Below are 23,345 nucleotides of genomic sequence, written 5' to 3'. Positions count from 1 at the left end.
TTTAACCTATATTATTTGGCATAATAAACGTATGACGTACTATTAAAACAATTTAAATTAATCAATATTTACACCCCCATAACAAAATTAATCTATATAAAACCAGGGATAGATTTAATTTTAGAAGTAGGAATGGAGAACAGAGTAATGTGGACGCGCGTCAAAGTCCCGGACCCCCTTCCCCTGGACCGGGGGGGGGGGGTATGAAAGAAGAGGCGGGTCATAGCGACAGGGGTAAAATGGAATTAAGTATTTTTCGCCGTCCCTGTCAGCAACGTCATCAAAGCGTAGTTTAAGTGAGCCAATAAGATAATTTAAACTTTTCGTTACTTGTAGGAGGGAGGGGCTCTTTACTGGGCTATGAGTCGGACTGAAGCAAATACTAACCATTCTCCATTCCTACTTCTAAAATTAAATCAACCCCTGATAAAACCCAATATTCCTCATAAGGTTAAATTAAAATATTTTTAACTATACAACCAAATTCTGGAAAAGTTTATATTTTCAGTTAAAATAAACTCAACGAATCTAAGTTAAAACTCGGGAAAGATTGGCAGTAAAAATAGAGAAAATGAATGTTTATCAAACAAGGAAACTTTTTAATGCCTCCGAAAATCGTTAAATTTTAGGAAGGCGGTGAGAATTGTGTATATAAATGAATGGGGGGTTCAAATCCAGTATAAACTAAACGCGTTTCCTAGCCTGAGAGGGGAGTCCTATGTGTTTTGGTTTAAATAGCGAAACGTCGGAATACTGTCTCTGGAAGGAAACACCTTACCGAGCTGTTAAAATTAGAGTTGCTATGGCAACGGTAGTAGTAATTATAAAATTTCCTGGATATCGCCAGCTGGTATTATAAATTGAGATGAATTTAATAATAAATCGAGACAACGCCGTGTGAATTTTATAACACTGGGTCTGTAAATTACTTAAATATATATTAGCTCCACTTCTTCCCTTTAGAACAATTGTCCCAATTCAGTTGCACTTCCGCTTACAATGGCGCCACTATCTTCCTAGAAATTCTCAACTCCAGGTCCTATCCTGATAAAAAACAGAGATTTGAAATAATTTATGGTCGCCATCAAACCCTACAAACGGAATCCAGGAAAAAAGCTTGCTGTAAAATTGAAAATACCTTCCAAATAATTCTGGCATTTCTCGTTACCATTTTAAACCTTACGTAGCGAAATTAAGTTACCAAGTAACTAGTCCACGTGACCCTAAACTAAAACACACCATATTTGGACCACAGGTAGGAGAACATGGATTATAAAATGAAATGAGCTTATTTCAAATTCGTCCACGATGAGGATTTAAGGAACCTAGGTCATTCTAGAGTACTAGTTACCAGAAGTATATATTACTTCTCTTCGGGGAAAAGTGTAACATGATTCTTACCAACATCAGAACCTTTGGAGTGCTCAAGCTTACTAAACCGAATCACATTTGGAGCGATAAATAGTTCCCTAATCATTACTCTAGCGCTTAACTATTTGCTAAGGCGCATGCGCTGGTGGATTTTTGTCCCACGTCAAGACCATCGAGGTTTGCAGGTTGATTGCTGAGGATTTAGTATATACCAAACAGTTATAGAATTCACCCAAGCACGGTGCGATGCCCATCTGAATTCAGTTTGATGAGCAGGAGAGCAAACAAAATGGGCTCCCTCGCATGGAAAGAATCGTGTTACATAACTAAAGTATTAAGAGGATACAGAGTGTCATCCTTCTTCCATTATCCTCTTCTGTAGTTACTTAAAGACGAAGATTTCTCCCAAGTTTAATGAGGTCATCGTTCGCGTAACTTAAAATTAGAGGAGAAAATCCCCGGATGGGATTAATTTGAATAATTATTCGGGAAAACTCGAACGAAAATATAAGATATCTCTCCCGATGCTGAGGAAGGTACATTTAAGGAAAATTATCTGATTTATTAAAATATTCCCGAAATATCTTGGAGTATTTAGAATGAATAAATAACACTAGGAATGATATCCCTGTATCAAAGACTTTAGCCAAGAAAATCACTTCCTAAAAGGGTCAAATGCTTTCTCGGAATTTTGAAACATTTCCATCAATATCAGATAGGCATTACGTAGGAGACGATACGAACGAGACCTCTCTCTCTTTCTCTCTCTCTCTCCCTTGTGTTTCGTTTATACCATCTACCTCTGTAAAATGAGATGAAAATGGTAAAAACCACTTGTAGATACTGCAGGGTGGTTAGTGGGTGGACTATTTTAAGGGGAGAGAAATGGACCAACGGAACACGCCCGGTTTGGTTGCCGAAATGACTGCGAAGTTAGGATAAAACCTCAACTTCCGATAGATAAGGTTGATTGAAAGTAAATGGGGTGGTTGTACGGAGAACAGTTACCTTCCCTTTGATTACAGAGGCAACCGGAGATGAATTGTAAAAAATTTACTTTTAAAAAATATAGACAAGTTTTATTAAAAAAACACTGTTTAATACCAAAAAATCCATTTTTTTATTAAAAAGATGCCTCTATTAGATTGTGGAATTTTAAACCGAATGGTAGTCGCATTTTACAATTTGAGACCGTATTTAATTTTGGAAATTAAACGGTAATTGAGAGAATTAGTCGCGTTTTGCAAGTTGAAACCGTACTTCATTTTAAATCAGTATAACCAGAAGGGGATAATAGAGAAAGGATGACACTCTGTATCCTCTATTCCTCTTAATACTTGGGTTATGTGACATGATTATTCCCAGGCCCACCCTTTTTGTTTGCTCTCCTGTTCATCAATTTTCAGATGGGCATCGCATCGTACTTGGGTGAATTCTATAACTGTTTGGTACTAAATCCTCAGCAACCAACTCACAAATCTTGATTGTCTTAACGTGGGACAAAAATCCACAAGCGCAGCATACATGCGCCATGGCAAATTGTTAAGTGCTAATTGAGTAATGATTTGTATTTGAGTATTTATCGCGTATGTGATTCTATTTAGTAACCTTGAGCACTCCAAATGTAAAATGATGTTGGGAAGAATCCTGTTACAATTACCCCTCTTTGTGTCACACTTCTCTCATACATACTTCTGGTATGACGCTTATGGTTACTGGATAAAGTGCAAGTTCCAACCTCTTAATTTTCTCTGAACCGCGACCAGTGGCTTGGGCTAGTCGGCCAAGTGACTAGAGAGGCTGTAAGATCCGAAAGCGCGCGTTGGTGGCGCGTGAGTAGGAAAGAGAAAGCGCGTGCACGGTTTGAGAGTCTCGTTTCAGTTTAACCAACTGCCGAGATCAGGTTCCTCGCGCTATAGTCGCGCGGTGTTTTCAGCTCTCGCGCGCGCGATCAGTGTTTGATGAATTTCCAATCAAGCCTCCATTGAAAGGAGCCGCGGCCTCTAATGCCCAATACCGATACTTCCTCCTCTTCCTTCCGCCCTTTCCTAAAAGGGACGAAAGTTACGAGATTAAATCAAATATTCGTCGCTCCGATTTCGATTTGGGATTTATATTGAAAGGTTTACGAGAACTATTGTGATACATATTCCTTCAGACGTCATGATACCAGTGCCATGATTAAGATTCAAACGTTACTATGAGGATATCCGATAAAAGTAAGAAATTAATTATTCAAACTTTTATATATTAAGGGGATTTTGATTCGCAAATGCCACTGTTTTCAAGATAAGATTGGATTAGTATTTTAGGGATGACCCCTTAAATTTAATTAAGAAACTGAAAGACAGTGACTTCTAATTTAATTAAGGGGTCATCCCTAAAACACTCAAATGATACGAACAAATTAAGCTGTTTATTCCCGTACATTTCCATTCCGTAATAATCATAATTAATGTTCAAGTTAGATGGAAGTTTTTGAAACTATAATAAGGGAGGAGCATAACTTAATTAAACCATAAACAGTAATTAGTCATTTGAAAGGCTCTATTAATCATAAATTTGTTTTAAATATACTAGGTCTACACAGGAAATATCTAGTTTTAAATCAAAACCATTATATCTCATCCATATTTTCAATTGGTTCTCTCCTATACACTTGTAAAAATAGCTTTTCGACGGTTTTCAATAGGATATAGGTATGATTCCTTTTCTAGAATTGATTTCAACGCGAAGCTCTCTCGAGGGAGATATTCGAGAGGGGATTTTATTATTTGAACTTTTCTCCCTCGCGCTTACATTTTTGACGATGAAAATTTTGGTTTCGAACGCGAAAGAATCCCAGCTTTTGATTGGAATGTCACTATTGATTACCTTTTTGGTTGTTTAAAGGATTATTACCCCAAATTGGAATGGTTTTAGTTTTTTTTTCTAGACAATTTTATAGTTTGTATCATTTTTTATTGTACATATTTTTCAGGCTAGGAGGATTCATATCATTCAGAGTACTCAGCACTTTTGACCTTCTTGTGTAAATAGTATATACCATCTTAGTCTCAAAACTACGTATAATTAAAAATAGACCTCCATCTGAGAAAATGTAAACAAGGCTAAATAATTCAATCCAAACTTGATACGTTAGTCTTAACTGCAGTGCTCAAAGAAGTCATAAACGCGTCAAGAATTAAGTTCGTCTAGAGGATGTATCTCCTTGTGTAAAAAGTATGAACCTTCCTAGTCTGGAAATTACGTATAGTAAACATAGACCTCCATCTGAGAAAATGTAAATAAGCCTAAATAATTCAAACCAAACTTGATACGTTAGTCTTGACTGTACGAAAGATGTCATAAACACGTGAAGAAATTAGTTCATCGTGTCTAATAGCATAGCAGGGTAGAAAATGATTAACCATTTAAAACCATTTAGTGGTAAATCCAACTCTTTACATAATATTTGAATGCTACAAAAAACATGTAACAAACAATTCCTCGGTACTGTGTGAGACTACGACAAAGACCTCGAGGAGAAAAACAAGCGTAATCATTTTAAAGGAAGTTCAGGAAGTCCTTAGGCCATATTTCTGTCCAATCCTTTCGATGTAAATAAACCACTTAAAATCGCGTTCCTGAAAAGACTTTTAGAAATTCCAAAAATAGGCCTAGCGTCATCACGGGCGATTCTATATGTAAAAATAGGCGTGATAATCGCTTGTGACTGTTTGTAAGAAGCCAAACGATCGAGAACCACGTCCTACTCCAGCAGCCTTCATATCTCTAGGTCGCAATCAATAAGGCCGTTTATCTCCCACCACCCACAAATATAATCAAGACGGGACCCCACTCTCTCTCTCTTTCTCTCTCTCGCTCAGAACCGATCTATTCAGTCGGACCGAAGCCTTATCAATGCAACGCGATGCAATAAAATCCTTTCAATCCCGCACGACTCTACTACTACCACTACTACGCTACTGCCATAAACCTGTAGGCCGAAATGAATCTCTCTTATATAGTATAGCTCTCGATTAAAGATTACAGAGGTCAAGAAATAGAGTTAATAAGATTTCTCGATCAAGTTTCGCGATTAAGGAAGGGAAGCCCGCAAATTTTACGCGATATTCTTTGGGAAAGTTTTGGGTTACGCCATTTTCCAAAATGGCGCGCGTGAAACTTTCCTAACACGTGTTTCATCTTTAGGGTTCAACAGTTCGAGTTTATCCGTTGATGTCCAAGTAATTACGCCGATGTAATTACGCGTTTAATAAATTACTCAAAATATTGAAATTGCGCGGATAGCAAATTAACAATATTTGTTTATATGTATATTTGGATAAATAGAAGCGAATCATTTTCCCGGGGTTATCCCGATGACAGGCCCGGGCGGGAATGTCGACAGTTCGATATGGGAAAGCTTTAATTAAGATCAGAAACTAGGCGAACCCCTAATTTTGCCTGACGGCTGCCTTAATCTAAGCCTTCAGGTATCGTCGTCGCACCGTTCACGTCTCATTTCCATTCTCCCTGTATTTCAAACATACTCTATATAGAGAGCGCTCGAAGGACATAAGTAAGATGGAGTAGCAATGATGGTGGGCCATGTGTGGCAATGAAAGTTTCCCAGAGTACCTCGCGCTATAAGGCTTAGTAGAGACTAAATAGGAAGATTTAAGTTAACCGAGTGTAGTCTGCAATTCTCGCTTGTCGTTCTCGAACTAGCTGTAAGTCTCTAGCATTACGAAGTATAATTATAGTCATACTTATGTAACTTATCTTAGAAACTTGTGGGAATAGGTATGGAGATTTCTCCTCCATCTCTTTCCTCCAAGGAGAGCGTACTTCCCAAACGAGTTACGCACCAATCACAAAATTTAAATAAGTACAGAGTAAATTCCTACGTCACTTTATAATAGTCTTGGCGGTTTTGGTTGTTAATTCGTAACACAGCACTTCCTACTTAAGGAATTCCCCCCAAATACCTTATGACCTTTAAAATTATGCGGTATAACTGTAGTGGCGATCTTTCGATTCAGATATAACCTTAATTTCTCTTATAATAAAAGCCTTATTCCATTATTCGTAGGATTCCTATATGTTAAGACGTATCTGGGAGTAGTATACTGCAGGGGCAACTCGGGGAACGATTCGAGAGTTGCTATTTTGGGATGCAGCGGTGGGCATCTAAGAAAAGGAAAGACTATACACCTATCTAGACTCCAAAGGGACTGACTAAAGGGCTCTAAAGAGATATATACAAAATACAAGGTTCTTTATTGCGGAGAAAGTGCAGTACTTACAACTGTAACAACAATGCTTCTATACTTTAATTCTTAAGCCTTGGCAGGGTTAAATATTACAAATTACTGTTATAAAATAAAGTGGGAGTGCTGTACTTTTAAAAATATGCCTTAACGTACAATAGAATTAAACCCAGCGAGTTCAGATTAATTTCATTATAAATTCACTCAGATAAGTGTAGTAAACGTATTCCTTTTATTGCACTTTAACGTTGAAACGGACTTCCTTCCTTCATGGCAGAACTAATCCCCTATCCCGAGCGTCTCTCCATCTAAAATCCTTTGAATTATGAATAACCCTTGGAAGTTTCTACCGTTGCAAGCGTCTTATTGCAAAGAAAGAAATCTACTATTTTTCCACGAACCAAAAAAAAAGGTTTGCCTTCGTAATGTAGAAGACAGTGAGTGAGCCGAGCTCTGGAGCTAAAATTCTTACGAGTTCGGAGAGGAGGATAATTACTGTCCTAATTACATTAAGACTTAAAACATTTCTCTTTTGTGAAAGGTGCGCAAGTAATAAGTACGAAAGAAATCAGAGTTTTGGCTTTTTTTGTGTGTGTGATTAGGCAAGCTACTTAGAAATGAGAGCATTAAACTTGCCACGTTGCCCCTATAAGGAAAAAAGCTTGAAGTTGATAACTTTGGATTAATTTAATCAGATTTTTATATTTGTGTATATATACACTTCCTTCCGTAAAATTTAATTGGTCGGATAACTAAAACCCAACAAAATTAAGAACCAATTAAATATTAATAATTATTTCCTTTAATGATAAAAAATTAATATATTTCTCTTTACAACTAACTGGTCGAACACAATCCGGTCGTTACACAGACTAAAGTATCCATAATAAAATGGTACAAATATTATTATAACTTAATCGTAACGGTTACGACGACCAAAGTATTACGTTAAGGTGAGTTTAGTACCTCCATTTTCATGAGATAGAGGGTATAATACGTCTTTGGGCCATTAATATCATGAAATATTGTTAAGTGACCATTTGTCGTTCTGAAAGAGAGGAATTGATAGGTCGTAGAGGCTTTTTCTCGCTTACGACGGGTTCTCTTGTTATCGAAACCCATTCCTGAATGGGTATACACACTCTCGTCAAACGATTTGGACATTCTTTCTTCCTCTCGTACCTATAGCCAAGGCTTAGCGGACAATCTCTGAAGACTCATTTTTATTTTTCGTATCCAGCACCGCTACTGTTTCTTTCCAGTACTTGGCTGTAAACGGTAAAGAAGGCTATTAGTCGGTCAGTGAGAAATTCTATCCTCTATATCAATATTGATCTTTTACGTAAGAAACTTTGATCTCGCCGGCTATAGGTTAAGGCAAAATCTAACGCTATTAATAGACTAAGTCTACTTTGTTATGGATACGGGGAATTGAATAAACGTATCCAGGCTTGCCTTGGGTCATTATTCGATAAAAACTTGCCTACTCTATTAAGGAGGTCTGCCTCACTCAATCAGGAAGGAGTGCATCTACATCCGTAACTTTTCTATCTGTGCATGGTTGTATAACTATTGTACGCTCTAAAAGCTTCTGCGGCATAATGGGATATGTACTCTTATATCTGTGCGAGCAAAGCCATTGAAACTAAAAGAGTGTAGACATTATTTATGACGTAACCCCAAGCCACCCATAATAAGAGATCAACTCGTATATATCTATCGGTGCCCAAGGTGGTTTCGAAGAGAGTTGCATTTTAACTTTAAACTGTCAAAAATAATGAGCGTTGGATCCTTCTAACCTTAAGGGACATGCATGGCGAGCGAAACCTAGCTAAAGGGGGGGACCCGAAAGTAAGATGATGGAGAGCTAAGAGGTATAGCTGGCGGGTATCTCTTGGTTTATCAAAAGAGTAAAGACAGAAGCCGTGTCATCGTAACGTCGCCGGGTCCTTTGGCCAAACCTAAACCCATCTTTATTCTTAAGGCCGCAACGACACCGCGCTCGGCGAATCGATGCCACGGCCCCAAAAATAGACGAATGACGCCGGCAGACCTACAAACCACGCGCCATTCGGTCCGGTCTGCTAACCTCAGGGACCCGTAAGAAAAAATTATAACCAGATACTAGACTAGAGAAGTCCATATAGATCAGTTTTTTTAAATATTTAAATATATATATGAATATGAAATAAATTCAAACTAGAGTCTGCATGTTTTGAAACAAACAACACTGTCCCGAAAAGTTTCCAATAAGGATGTCGCGTACAATCCTACTGAAGTGACAGATGTGGATAAAAAAAATGGCCGGAAATATTCGGGCTTTAAATGTCAACTCATTGCTGTCTTTATTGTCCAAGAAACTGTCTTGGAAATTTAATAAGAATTACGCGAGCGGAAAACCGAAAGGTGTGCAGACTATATCCAGAAGGCTCTAGCACGATCGGAAACCATACCTAAAACCTCAAAAGTATTGGGGGTAGTGATAGCGGAAATAAGTAAACACGAAGCTATTAAAACCTCTCCCTTATTACACTGAATCATCCAGTACCGTTCCAAGCGAATAAAGGGTATTTGCAAACTGTATTGTACTGTTATAAAATTACTTCGAATTAATATATTTCTAGTGATAGAACTAAATTCTTAGCGGTTTCTTGAGGAAGTAAAGACTTTAATTCTATATAAAAAAAGCAGCTGAGTCCAGTGAAATTTTTGTCCTTTAGAAATCTCTGGTGGATTTGTTGGTACGTGAGTTGAAGAGCTAAGTAAAAGACTGACTTACCAAAGCTTTGAGACAAATACGTACCCGTAAAAATGGTTCTAAAGATAAACTTAAACACTAATCCCCTGTTATTTGAGTTGAAAAAAAAATAATATTAAACATACGTGTGTCATTCGATGTAGAAGTTATCTTGTAATAATTAAATGAAATAAGAACTTTAACAAACACCCCCGAATCGTACCGGAAGTTTGCTTTGACGGTTGTAACGTCACGTGTATCAAAATACTCGGCTCGGTTGCGACTTTGCGGTAACCCAGAAAAATCAATTTAAAACCCGAAAGAAAAATTCCTTAAATATTTTTAAAAAGGAAGCCCGAGAAAAATCGATTTTAATAAGCTGGCAGCCTTGCTAATGACTTTAGCTAATCTTTGAATGGAAACCTTACATAACCTAGAGACCAAAATGTGATGGGTTCATCCCTTTCTAAAAAGAGTAAAGAGACCAAAACTAATTAAGAATATTTAATTAGATGTCAATTAAATTAAGGAGTGGCGAATTAAATCCGGAGCAGAGCTAATTTGGTTAAATGTATAAATAGATTTCATACTGAAAGAAATTTGACATTTTAAAAGTAGTATACGTACCATCGATTGATTTTTATTAGCATTTAATTAAAAGAAGCTTTTAAACTAGGTATATTATCATAAGTTGTTCCATAAGTGTGTCACTGGTTACTGAGAGCTTATCATAGGTAAAACGACGCCTGGTGACTGGGCGCTGTCAAAGGCTTAGTACAGACTAAATAGGAAGATGAACTATAGCTGCAAAAGCAAGTGTAGTCAATTCTCGCGTCGTTCTCGAACTAGCTCGAGTTGTAAGTCTCTTAGTAGCATTACGAAGTATAGGAGGTGTCGTCATACTTATGGAACATACATTATTAACTTATGATATTATATACTTTATCTCGAGACGAACAATATGCTATTTTTACACTTTCTGCTTTGAAAGTTTCAAAACACTTAAATAATAGGCGTACCTCGTTGACATAAATAGGCAAATTCACGCTAGGGTAAAACCGAAATAATATATTTTGTTGTATCTTCCGCATTAGCCCTAAATCCGGGCGAGAAAATCGAAATTCGAGTCGTTTTTCTTTTCTTTCGTCTTTTTCTGACGCTTCTCCCAACTCTCGACGCACGCACGATGGGTATCAATTTCGAAAGGGTAGTAAAGTAGGTTCGCGTATACCTGGATTTTTACTTTTAGAAAGGTAAATCCGAGAGATATCTCGTAAGTAGTGTGAACGGCACCAGCAGCCGAGAAAGATATAAAGAAATATATAAGAAAGAAGAGAAGGGAAGAGATTGGAGAACCTGTTGGATCCCGCCGAGCAATCTTTCTTTTCATCCCAATGTCCCCGCTTCTCTCATTTCCCATCCCATCCCTATACCTTCCTATTTCCATCCTTTGCTCATCTTGAGCTTCTTTTTTATCCATCCCCCTTTTCACGAGATTTTTGGGAGCTCAAATACGAGAAGGAAGAATTACGAGACAGGGGAAAATCATTGAAGGGTCAATACAGACAGTGGGGGGTCAAAAGGTTATACGTGAAGAATTTTATAGCTTCTCTTTGAACTATGGAACAATTTAAGCTTATAAATCTCAGATTGCATTCCATGCCATTATTTTAAACTTTTAACCCAGTTAAGTCAGAGGGGGTTTTCTGTAAAAATAATTAATATTAATTTAATTTGAAAAACCTTTTACGCTAAGCCTCGAGTGCGGCGTGCGTATAAAACAGATGGAGAGAAGGAAGTATATATTTACACTCCGGAAGGCGGAAGGCAAGACCCTTGGGTAATTTAACGCGAAAACATAAGCGTCTGCTACTAGAGCGTCAAGAGAAATTAATTCGACAACATCCAAAGTTCCAAAAAACCCTCGGCTGACCTACTTTCATCCCAGCTCGCCACCGAGAAGGAAAAAAAGGAAAAGATAAATATAAAAACCCCTAAAAATCCGGCGCCCTTCTACTCGAAACAACCGCAACTACCTACCTATCCAGGAGCCAATAAAAAATGGGAAACAGTTCTTTTAGTTACGCGGTATCGGGCATTCGGCCTAGAAAACCCAGGTACTGTACTTATCTCACCCCGCTTCATTTCAACACGATGAAAAAAGGTTTAAAAACCCAAAACATTTAAATGACCTTAACGATAAAGTACTCATTAACTAAAAGATAATTTGTCACTAAAACCTTAGCATTGTAGCAACAGAACATACATCCTTTATTTAAGATAGAAAAGAGTTACATTTTCCTGGTTTGCCAAGAAAACCGCAACAGCAAACGTGGGTGAGAAGATATAATTCAAAAAAAGAAAGAAGTACACGGCGTTTTCTCCGAATAACTACAACATTCTAGCACTCGGTTCTGCCAGAGAATGGTAGGAAGTTCTTGCTTGGAATTTTGCCGCCATCGATTTTCACTTCTCTCGCACACATTGGGGAAAGGCTCGGCGGCACCTGTCCTTTATCAGAGCCACCTCACCATCTCCCCGATACTATTCAACCACCGCCGTGCAGCTTCTTCCCAATTCGTAGACTCGAATGGGAATAGCGGAGTTTAACGTTAGAATACAAACGGATGCGCCAGATCAGAGTTCTTGCCTTAATTGCTACACTACTCCACGCGCCCCTACCCCCGAACTGTCCCGCCCTCCTATCCATCCACACACACACGCCTTTCTGCACTGGCTCGCCCCAGTAACTCTACCCCGAAGACTCGAGACAAGAAGAAAGCGACACTCCAAAAACCTCTCAACGTCTCTTTTGGATTTCGTGAAAGGTTAAGACGCTCGATACGAATGCGTACTGCAGCCTGTCCCGCATCTGATTCTTGGGTGCCCCTTGGGTTTTCCAACTTTAATCTAAAGTATATTAAGCCCCGAAGTTATTAAGCCTAAATTGCGACTCATTAGCGTAAGGGCTACTCACTCACTATTTCCCAACGTCAGCAGTTAACAAATAAATAACGTATAGACCTATTTCAGTTGAAGGGGGAAACTTTACGGGTTTACTCCAATAAACAGTGCCCATTTTCACCCTCCCCCGTGAGAGTCGTGGAAGAACACGATGTTAAAAATGGCGCCTGGGCGAGAACAAGTGAAATCCCGGCCCAAAAACTATACTTTCCCCGCGAATTGAAATGGCTCTATATGAAAATATATCTCTTGCCGTTTCTGGTGTGGTTTTCTATAGTTCAGAATAAAAAGTATTTAGTCTTTGTCAACTGCTACAGTTTTCCTACCCCCATTATTGGAGCGGTGTATTTTCCAAAAGTTTAATGATAACTTTTAGTTAATTTACGTCTGAAATAGCGCTAAGCGTGCGTGGCTCGGGAACCGAGGGAACTACATGTCTTTTCAAGCAAACTTCTTGTGTCTATATATGCTAAATGTACTTGTAAATATCGAACTTTAGGGATCTTGGAGAGATTTGTTATAATGAAGACTTTTTCGAGTATAGCCCGCGATACCACGAAGCGACTCCTTTAATTATGTATGAAGTTCACTCCACCCATCGCTACTTTTAATAAGGAAAATATCCTGTTATTAAAAGAGCTTTATTTAAGGAACTGTCTCACGATAATTGAGCTATATATTCAAGATTTCTAAGCCTTGGGTTTTAATTGTAGATTAATCTTTTGAAAAAGAAAAATTCAAAGAGTCTATATAAATCAAAGTCCTGACTGACTGATAATCAACGCCCAGCCCAAACCGCTTGCCCTAGAAGGCTGAAAATTTGCAGGAACGTTACTCATAAGTACTAGGCGCGTACGAAGAATGATTTTTCCAATCCGCCGCCATCTCAAAAAATGGCGCCCAGAAATGTAAAAAAATCTTCTCTATGCAACAAACTCCGCGCGTTTCAAGTAACCCATTTCACAAATATTTACTACACTGGTTTCCTTTAACCTATGGACGGGCTAAATGGTCTTTTGGGTTCGACTTGTTGCCATCTTTTTAAATGGCAACCAGAAATTTAAAAACCCTTCTTTATGGAATGGAGTACGCATGAAAAGTAATAAAAAATGTCCCGACGGGCTGACGGGCAACGCCGAGAGCCTTCGCTCCTAGGGTGATACAAAAATATTAGTCATCAGTAAAATCTACCCATTCTTTATATCATTTTGATGGAAATTCTTATTACACGCGAGCGACGCTGCGGGTAACAGATAGTAATATATTAAAACAATAAAATCATTCTTCATTTTAAAAATGAAAAATAAATTTTAATTTAAAAAAAAGACCGCTCATTTAAAAATCAATATTGAAAAATACATCGCCGATAGCTAAAATTTATTAAAATGCATATAAGAGTTTCTTTAGATCCTTTTAAACGATGAGAAGAAAAATTTCTTAAGTTAAAAAAATACAAGAATTCGTTAGAGGTAGGATAACGAAATTTCGGAACTTACATAGTCTGAGCTAGAAAAAGGACAGGAAGACGAAGAAAAAACCTTTTAAAATGTCGATCCACCTTTAACCTATTCGTAAGTCTTGATAGAAAAAATAACTTGCCTGAGAAGAGAGAGAGAGTGGAGAGAGAGCTTTCTACATCAGTCTACACATCTCTCGGAGGCTCAAGAGGAGAGAGATGGATTTAACTGAAGGATGGAGTTAAAAAAAATCGGGCTAGTTGCTACAGAGAAAATCGGTAAGCGAAATATTTAGCGGTTGTATGTACACACGTAACCATGACAACATCCGAAAGGCTATACGGATGAGAACTGCACCAAGTTTCACTAAAGCTGCAATCTCAGTCTAGAATACTTTTTCCGCTAAGAGACTTTGGCTTGTCTTGTATTATAAGAAAAGAAAATATATTTTAGAGAGGTTGGACTAATTTGCTTAAACGCGGCGGAAAAGAATTCTTAACCTCTCTTTGGTTTTAAGGGCCATGTGGTCTAAATTTAAGAAAAGTTTGTTTGTTATTGAGAAAAACGGTTTCAGTTTCTATTTCGGAAGTTTTTTAGGATGGAAAAAGATTTTAGTTAATTAGAGTGACTCACTTGTTTATACTTCAACCAAAACTAGAAATATATTAAACAGGAATGATCACGTTATAACTGGGATTTAATTTACTTCTTTACGGTTCTCTACCTTTCAGTTTAATTTGCCAATTTAAATGATACTTTGCATTTTTCATAACCAAACTACGAAATGAGGAAAATACATATATATTATTTTTTCGTCTAGTTTCTTTTAAAGAAATATATTAACTCAAAGTTGTGGCTCATGGATCTTAGTTCTTAACCCTAACAGAGCCGGGTATCATTGCGTGAAGTTAAGAACTTAGTTCTAACGCACCTTCCCTTTGTAAAACGATTAAATTTACCCGCCTGTTCGCTCCAAGAGTGGCGGGTAGAATTTTAAACTTAAGCTAAGAAAAACAGTGAGAAGAGAGAAGAAAAAATGAGATTCATCCCTTTTCTAGAGTATGAGTAGCTCTTGAATTATGCATACACCCTCAACTGTGAAATACTCCCAACGTCTCAAGAATATCGGGCAAACAACCTCAAAGAAAACGAAAATAAAAAGAAAGGAAGGAAAATAACAACAACAAAAAATCAATGATATTTATGGACTAAAGGCGTTGTTTAAATTTTAAGCCTAGTACCATACCGAACCAAAATTTCAGGTTCTGTGCACAGAGAAAAAGTAAAGTAAAATAAATATTCTTCGAATTATTCCGAGGATCCAAAAACCCGAGTTTTATAAATAATTTATGGTGTGACGGTACCTCATTTTTCTAACCTAAAACCAAACATTGATATTAAACAGGAATCTGAACATTTAAGTGACAGTATATCTGTCAATTTCCCGCCTAATTTGGGCAGATTTAATCACGTGAAACTGAAAGAGAACGTATCCTATCACGTGACCTTTCCTTTCAATTAAAAAAAGCGGGTGAAATTTCAAAAATTCAAAAACAAATATTTTAATTTATTTGACATTTTATACTTATTTGAATAACGAAATATAAGCCTATAGGAAAACCCATTATTATTTAATGTTGAAATACTCTGTATTCCATGCAGTATTGGGAGTTCTTGGGGAAAAAGGAATAAAAATGGTGAACTTTATATTCAATAAAAGCTTGTCCTCACCCTCTACCGGAGGAGAAAAATATGAAATATTCAACTAGAAATGTCAATCTTCTTTAAAAAAGCAATACGTCAAAGCCCCCTAACCCTCTTTCGAATTCAATAGCACGTGCAAGTGGGGCAACGAAACGAAATTAAATAACACCTTTAAGAAGTTATCAAATGCTGTACGGCTCGGTATTTTAATCTATCAATACTATCTATATAGAGACAAAATGAATAAATCAAGATACAAGGCTTAAATGTAACCATACACTAAGGCTTTACACAATCCGCTTCAGTTTGGTTGCAGGTCCATACTGAAAGCGGGGAAAAGAGACTAAGAGGATCAGGGAGTTTAGTTGGGAGAAATAGGACGGACTTCATTAGAATTCCTGAACCATTTAGTCCTCTCTAACGAAGCGAAGGAAGGAGGTATTGGGTGACACGCGTCTATACTCAATCAAGAGCATTTCCGACACACAGAGAGACTTTAATCCGTTAAGCTTATTACATTTTAAACAGACTCAGTTTAGAGAGACCCTTCTCTTATCAACTTGTCTGTGGAAATCGGGGAAAATATCTAAACAGTCTAAACTAAAAACCTCAATCAAGAACCTTACTGTACATATTATCAGAAGTATATAACACTTCTCTTCTAACTATTTGTCAAGGCGCGTCCGCTTGTGCGTTTTTTCCCACGTCAAGACAATAAAGGTTTGTGCGTTGATGCTGCGAATTTAGTACATACCAAACAGTTCTAGAATTCACCCTAGCTCGGTGCGATGCCCATCTGATGTTTGATAATCAGGAGAAGAAACAAAAAGGGTGAGCCTTGGTAGTATCATGTTACATAACTGAAGTATTAAGAGGGTACAGAGTGTCATCCTTCTTATTATTATCCCTTTCTGATATTATCTAGCCTAGAAAGTTACGTGCTGGCAGAAGGGGATAATAGAAGAAGGATGACACTCTGTATTATCTTAATACATTAGTTATGTAATGTTATTCTTACCAGGCTCACCCTTTTAGTTCGCTTTCCCGCTCATCAAACTACAAATGGGCATCGCACCGTAAGGTGAATTCTATAATTGTTTGGCACTAAATCGCCAGAAGTCATCCCACAAACCTCGTCTTGACGTGGGACAAAAATGCACAAGCGCGTCTTGCCAAATGTTTAAACGCTAATAGAGTAATGATGAGGGAACTATTTATCGTGTATGTGATTCGGTTTAGTAACCTTGCTCTAAATGTTCCGATGTTGGGAAGAGTACCCGCTTTGTGGTACACTTCTCTCGAAGAGAAGTATTATATACTTCTGGTACTGGAAAAAGTGTATGGTACAAGTTGCGAGAAAAATTAACCGAAAAAGCTATTAGGATACGAACTGTGCCACCTATTTTGATTATTCCTCACACGTTTGAGGAGGATTCTTGAAACGTCCCTGGAAAACATTCACCATCATTAAGAATAGTTTATTCAACCGAAAAAAAGACATCAAGAGGGATTTAAAATTAATTTTAAAATACTCCGCGCGTATCTTTCTACTGTGTATATTTTTTTTAGATAAATTAAATTGGCAAGGGAGCAGCGGAGCGAAATGAGCGAATATCGTGCGTTATACGAACAAGGCTCAAGGTTAATTTAATATACCAGAATGGTCGAACCGGAAAGTATATTAGAGTAGGGGATCACTTTAAGAAAGTAGCTAATATATATTCCATCCTATATCCTACATCTTCTTCTTTCTTACTTTTATTACTCAACTCTATACCGCGGTTATTTTTTTCTTCTTCAAGATCCAAACCGCAGGGAGTGTATGTACCTACGCTTTGGTCAAAATATCAACTATCCTCGAATAAGAAAAGATCTAGATTGGCACGCCTTGAAAATTCAAAATGATACTCATTCCCAGTACGAAAGAGTTAGGCTTAGCTAATCTAATATTCTGCTTCGACAAATGACTGTTCATTTTAAATTATTGAGACTTAAGCATCAACGGTTTAGTAGTGAGATATAAATTTTCAAAAATTAATAGACATAAAAATTCGATCTTTATTATAGTTTCGTAAGTACTAGCTTTGGGTAAAGTCGTGTTAAGACTTGTTTAACATTTTCGTAAAGGCGACTACTTAGAAACAAGTGAGCCTAATTCCTTCATTAAAACACTGCAAGGTAATTTTCCACGAGCTGGTAATTAAAAAGTACGTGTAATCCGAAACATCGTTTAGGATGTTATTTATATAAACTCCCAGGTAGCTTGGTTAGATTTAACAACTAGCTACCAAACGCCGTCCAAACTGAAGTAGATTAAACGCTAGTTATAATAATATTTTACTACATTTTATCAGTAGGGGATAATAGAAGAAGGATGACACTCTGTACATCTTAACAATTCCCTCAGGTTAACCCTTTTTGTTTGCTTTCCTGCTCATCAAACTTCAGATGGGCATCCCCTTGGGGTGAATTCTACAACTATTTGGTACTAAATCCTCAGCAATCAATCCGCAAACCTCGTCTAGACGAAGACGTGGAACAAAAATCCACAAGCACCTTGGCAAGTAATTAAGCGCTAATAGAGTAATGTTGAAGGAACTATTTATCGCGAACGTGATTCGGTTTAGTATAACCTTGCTCCAAGTGTTCTGATATTGGGAAGAATCATGTTACAATTACCCCGCTTTGTAGTACACTTATCTCGAAGAGTTGTATTATATACTTCTGATATTATAGATTTCGCTAATTTCCAGACGCCGGAATCCCATGAGCCCAAACACGTGAACTACGAGATCTGAGAACTTCGGATAAGAAGTCTAAACTTCTGGACTTAATTCTAAGCCTTGGGATCCTCCCAATTTTCCTCTTATTTCGGTATGCCGTCATTTGAAACAAAAGGCGAGTCTGGGGCGTAGAGGTTTTACTGTTTTAGCTAATGAGAGTGTTCATTTACCAACGCGTAAGCCAAACACATAACCCTTATACCTGGGGTATACGTGATACTGTATTTCCTGTGTGTTTATCATTAAGTAAACGGATTCGATTCTAAGCCAATTATTCGGTCTGCAGAATTCCTAAGACCCTGTCTGTCTCATTTTTGTTTCTATTTCTGTATCTATCCTTTACGAGTAATTACTGCGCGTTTCAGGAAAATTTTGATAAGCCGCGTACCAATTATGTGTGTTGACTTTACGGAAATTTGACATTATCACAGGTTTGAAAAATTCCACCTTAAAGTGGGTAAACAAGTTTTATCTTAAGGGCAGTATGGTGAGGTTTGTTTGTTCCTAATTGAATTTATATTCATTGTGCTGAAATAGAGCAAGCTTGTCCGGAACTGAACCCTGTACCAACCCGCCGCCAATATCATTCCACTCTATTTCCTTCGAGCCTCACATGTACATATATTGAAAATCAATTTAATGTAAAGGTGATACTCTTTTAGACCGAAAGCCTGAAGTATAGATTCTTCGCTAATAGAATCTCATGGTCAAAAGGATCCAATTAAAATGGAAAAATGAATAAACATTTTTCAAAATATTCAAGTTCTGCGACGTACGAAATCATTAGAACGTAATTGGACAGTCTGTTAGTATTTCACAAGATGTAGAGGGCCAAATAGAATGTTTTATAGGCAATATTTTAATGGAATTGCTATGTACTTGTAGAATTATGGATGTATACCAAATGATGGATCGCTGTGTTTGAATTTCTATTTGACTTAGTGGCCGAAAGGAGCGCGATGCTTGGATCATGAACCGTCACCGCCCTTTAACGAGAAGAAGCGTAATCGATGGAATTGCCAATGCCTCACCGCCCGCCGCCCCCAAAAACGGAGGGGCCAAAAATCATCATACTTCCAGCACCCCGTCTTATCAGGATGCACCGCCACTCTCGGTGGCATCGTTGGGTGAATCCGTCACTAACCGGGTCAGTACCACGACGGAGGTTCCATTCTACTTGCTCGCCAAGCGACCCTCCATCGTTCGCATGCGCGACCTCAGTCCCGAAGCTAGAGCCAAAGTCATCGACGAATATTACCAAAGTTACGAGGTCATGACCGGATTAAGAATTGCCGCCACCCTCGGTAGTCTCATCACCCTCTTCGCCCTCTTCCTCTTCTACAAAAGCAAGTGCAAATCCTATAAGGAGGCTGATCTCAGTCCCATGAGTGAAGACACTTCGCCACCAGGTAACCGCGACTTTATCCAACTTTCCCTTACCAATAGCGTCGGTAGAACTCGGAGCATCTTGACCTCCATTATATCCGTGATAGCATATCATTTGCGTAATTTCCTCGTAACCGGAAGGTCTTTGCCCGATTAATCTCTCACGCAGGTTCGTTTCAAGTGGTAGCCATGGGAGCCATAGAATCCAACCTAAATCTGATCAATCAAGCTCCCTGCAGTTCGACATATCAAGAGTCTTACTTCGTAGGTCACGGTGAACGGGAAGATATACCGCGTCGTAAACGTCACTACCATCATAGACATCACCGCGAGTATTTCCCCCCGCCGGAAACGATCTTAAACCCCCAATATGACGTGACGATGCGCGCGACGACCTTAAGTACGCCTTCCACTTCTAGTTCAGCCAATTCCTTGACCTCAGCGAACGTGACTTCCGCGGAAGTGAACGTCATTTCCGTTTCCCCCGAACAACGTCATCGAAACTCTTACGGGAGTTTGACGAGCAAACGCGTGGTCAGCCCCGCCCCGTACCAACAAACTTCCGTAGAAAGTGAAAACCCGGAACCATCCACTTCTTCCTATCAAGGCTCGGTCGGCTCTGATTGGGCCAAAGAGATCGTTATTTCAAAGAGACATCTATGGGTGCAATACCGACCCAACAACGACTCCTCCGACGGTGCCAAGTCGGAGGATGTCTGATCCTCAATAAAGCGAGGACAATCCTCCACCATACACTTCCGCGGTTCAATTGTTAACGTTTTATAATAAATAATTTAGGTAGATTTCCACTCCAGAGTTTGCCAGGCTACGTGTTCACGAGATCAGATTCTCGAGGAAACGTCGTTTATCAAGGGTATGAGTTCTCAAAACTCGCGTTCATTTTCTCCTGGTAACGAAAAGAAATAAATGAAAACGCGACGGCGATTCACGTTAGTTAAAAATAATTAAAAACGAAAATAAATGTGTATATAATATTAGGAACCACACGTTCCAAAAATTAAAAGCAATCAGTTAAACGTTGATTGTTGTTGTATAAATTAAGATATAAATTATAAATGGAGAGCTTATTAATTGTTAATCGTATTAAAACACGTTCAAAAGAAGATATTTAAAGAAACAGAGAGTCGCACAAAAATGTTCTTAAAATTAAAAGTACGCACCGCTCAAATAGCCCCATCATGTTTTGGGTCGTTTTTTACGAATTATACGAAATAAATGGACGTTCTTATTAGAAGTAGATTAACCTAAAACTGTCAAATATAAATTTCAGTCGTTAGTCTCAGTTCATTTACTGGAAACTCCCCGCCCCGTCTACTACTTTGCGAATTGATAATTTTAGGTTAATCTACATTAGATTTAATATATTTCACGTGCCAATTCACTAAAGCACTGTGGTTGGTAGAAATATACAAGAATAAGGGAATGTCACGCTATCTCGCGTGGCTACCTTCGATTCCGAGGTTATAACAACGCCCTATAACAAATAACCCCTAAGTTTGTGGGTCCGTCTTACACGATTTGACCTCTGGGCTAACGTATTAACAACACTGTTCAACAAAAACCCCGAGATAAGGTAGATATGCTCAATTAAATTAGTGCTGAGATTGTGCAGTCAATTTTAACACGTTTATCTTTGAATGTAATTTCAATAACACGCGTAAATGGTTTTATTTAAAACACATCAATAATTAAAATACTCCTTCTTTCAAAGGTGGTAAATCACGTGACCCCAAAAAAGGCGCGGAATAAAAAACCTAGCGCCACGATATAAAAAGTAGTTAAGTCCGCAATTTTTAATACTTTTCTTGACCAAATCAATAGGTGAACCAAATTTATGCCTCGCAAAGTATGCTGGGTAAAGTTTTGAAAAGAAAAATACGAGGGCATAGTTGAAAAATGATCCTAAGGTACAAGATAATCTTTTTTAGTAGATGACTCGTTTCATATACTTTTGGTACAGGACCTAAATTGGGAATATGATGTTTGCTTTCAAAGAGTTGCCTAGGTTACCGAAACCCGAGGGTTACGGGCAGAATCAAACAGAGAAAGATATATATCTGTATAAAAGGTAACCCCGGGCCGGGTGTTGCCTAAAGGTCATAAAAGGGGTCACTGTAAGTTTACTCTTAACCATCTCTTTGGCTTTTCGTTCGATCAATAGCGCATTCAGAGCAGAAATGTTAGACATCGTTTACTCGGATTAAGTTTAGACATCATACAATGTAATTACGTTATTATAGATAAAAAAATACATGAAACTTTTGCAAAATACGCAACTATGACTGCAATATAAGAAAAAAAACCAGATGAAGCTGCCAAAAAACTGATCTACCATTAAAAAACAACCTCAGATTCCGGGAACAAACAAAATAATTGTGAAATCTTCCATGTAAAGTTGGCGTATGGGTCATTAGGTTATACTAGAAGTATATAATACTTCTCTTTGAGAGAAGTGTACGACGAAGTGGGGTAATTGCAACATGATTCTTCTCAACATCAGAACATTTGGAGCAGGGTTACGAAACCGTATAGTTCAAAAAGGATGAGCCTGGGAAGATTCAAATTACATAACTAAAGTATTAAAAGGATACAGAGTGTCATCCTTCTTATATTATCCCCTTCTGGTAATAGTGGAGACTAGCAGACTATGAACTTAAATAAATACGAAAAGAGAAGTAGATTAATTGGAAGTTACTAAAAGATTCTGTATTAAATTATATCCCTTCGGTTAACAAAGTTTAAAATAACTTGAAAGCCTCTGATTAATCTATTTACTAATAAAAAAATCGATATTAAAGAAGACCTAACTTGGATGCTTTTAAAAAGTTGGTCTGGCTCCATAGGAAAGCATTAATCAGTCAATACCTAAAAAGACCTACGCGCCACACAAACCCATTCGCAGTGCTACTAGAAAACTAGTTGGTACGCGCCTTTATATTTACGCAAAAAACGTCACGCCCTACTACAAAATACGTTGTTAATAATATTTATATAATCAAACATGATGGGGTAAATAAATGAAGTATATTGTTGTAAGCCTTGTAAAAAAATAACAAAAAAACAAATGAGAAATATATATATATATATAAACATGTGTTATAAATTATCAAATGGATGATGTATGTTTGTATCGATAAAAAAATACAGAAGAAAAAAAAATTAAATAAAAATTATGTTATTACCGAAAAAGGAAGTGTTATTAATTATATTTTCTTTTCTTTTTTATATATAGATCAATTATTCATGCGCAGTGTTCCGTATTTGTTACCCGTCCAGTATTTACGAGTTGTCTTCAACGTGTCTTTAGCGAGAGGCGTCCCTTCTCTTATGATTGATCTAGGTTCCCTGTCCAAGATGAATACTAGCTTGCCTAAATGTCAATGTAAGAAAGACAAAAGCAAAAGGCGCCACGTTGCCTAGTCACAAGAGGCGACTTATACCCAAAAGACAATGCGCTGCTCATCTTTTCTAGCTGCCGTTGAATAAAATTGTCTCGGCCTCCAAGGTTTAGCTCAGCCTCTTCATCTTTACTTCTTTCGTGCCCATCTACTCCTACCTTCAAGATAAAACCAGCCTACCAGAGACTCTCAATTTCAAACGAGACTAAAAAAGAAAAATATGCCAAGGCTTAAGTAAAACTCTTCAGGAAAACGCAATGGGTAAGATC

The 23,345-nt window shown here is 37.8% G+C and overlaps 1 protein-coding gene across 2 annotated transcripts; it reads left to right on the top strand.

Annotated features, from left to right (window-relative positions):
* Positions 1–3,064: 3,064 nt before the first annotated feature.
* LOC149602611 (uncharacterized) lies at positions 3,065–22,711 on the top strand. Of its 2 annotated transcripts, XM_089860809.1 has the most exons (3): positions 3,065–3,590; positions 19,214–19,680; positions 19,827–22,711. In XM_089860809.1, exons 2-3 carry the CDS (start codon positions 19,242–19,244, stop codon positions 20,375–20,377), a joined length of 990 nt encoding a protein of 329 aa, XP_089716935.1. In that variant the 5' UTR covers positions 3,065–3,590; positions 19,214–19,241; the 3' UTR covers positions 20,378–22,711. The 2 variants fall into 2 exon arrangements, with proteins under 2 accessions (XP_089716935.1, XP_089716936.1); XM_089860810.1 differs by lacking the exon at positions 3,065–3,590 and having other exon boundaries at positions 19,102–19,680.
* Positions 22,712–23,345: the final 634 nt, after the last annotated feature.

The sequence above is a fragment of the Phalangium opilio genome, unplaced genomic scaffold, assembly GCF_054372755.1.
Source record: "Phalangium opilio isolate 3A_F unplaced genomic scaffold, DU_Popi_V2 ptg000354l_1, whole genome shotgun sequence".
NCBI classification, from domain to species: Eukaryota; Metazoa; Arthropoda; class Arachnida; order Opiliones; family Phalangiidae; genus Phalangium; species Phalangium opilio.
Note: the sequence above shows the minus strand (reverse complement) of the source record. Positions and strands in the feature narration are given on the sequence as shown.

Bases quoted from the DNA above. Each gene is read 5' to 3' on its own strand.
- LOC149602611 (XM_089860809.1), top strand. From the start codon at position 19,242: ATGAACCGTCACCGCCCTTTAACGAGAAGAAGCGTAATCGATGGAATT. The intron at 19,681-19,826 runs GTAACCGCGACT...TCTCTCACGCAG, and splicing joins TGAAGACACTTCGCCACCAG to GTTCGTTTCAAGTGGTAGCC.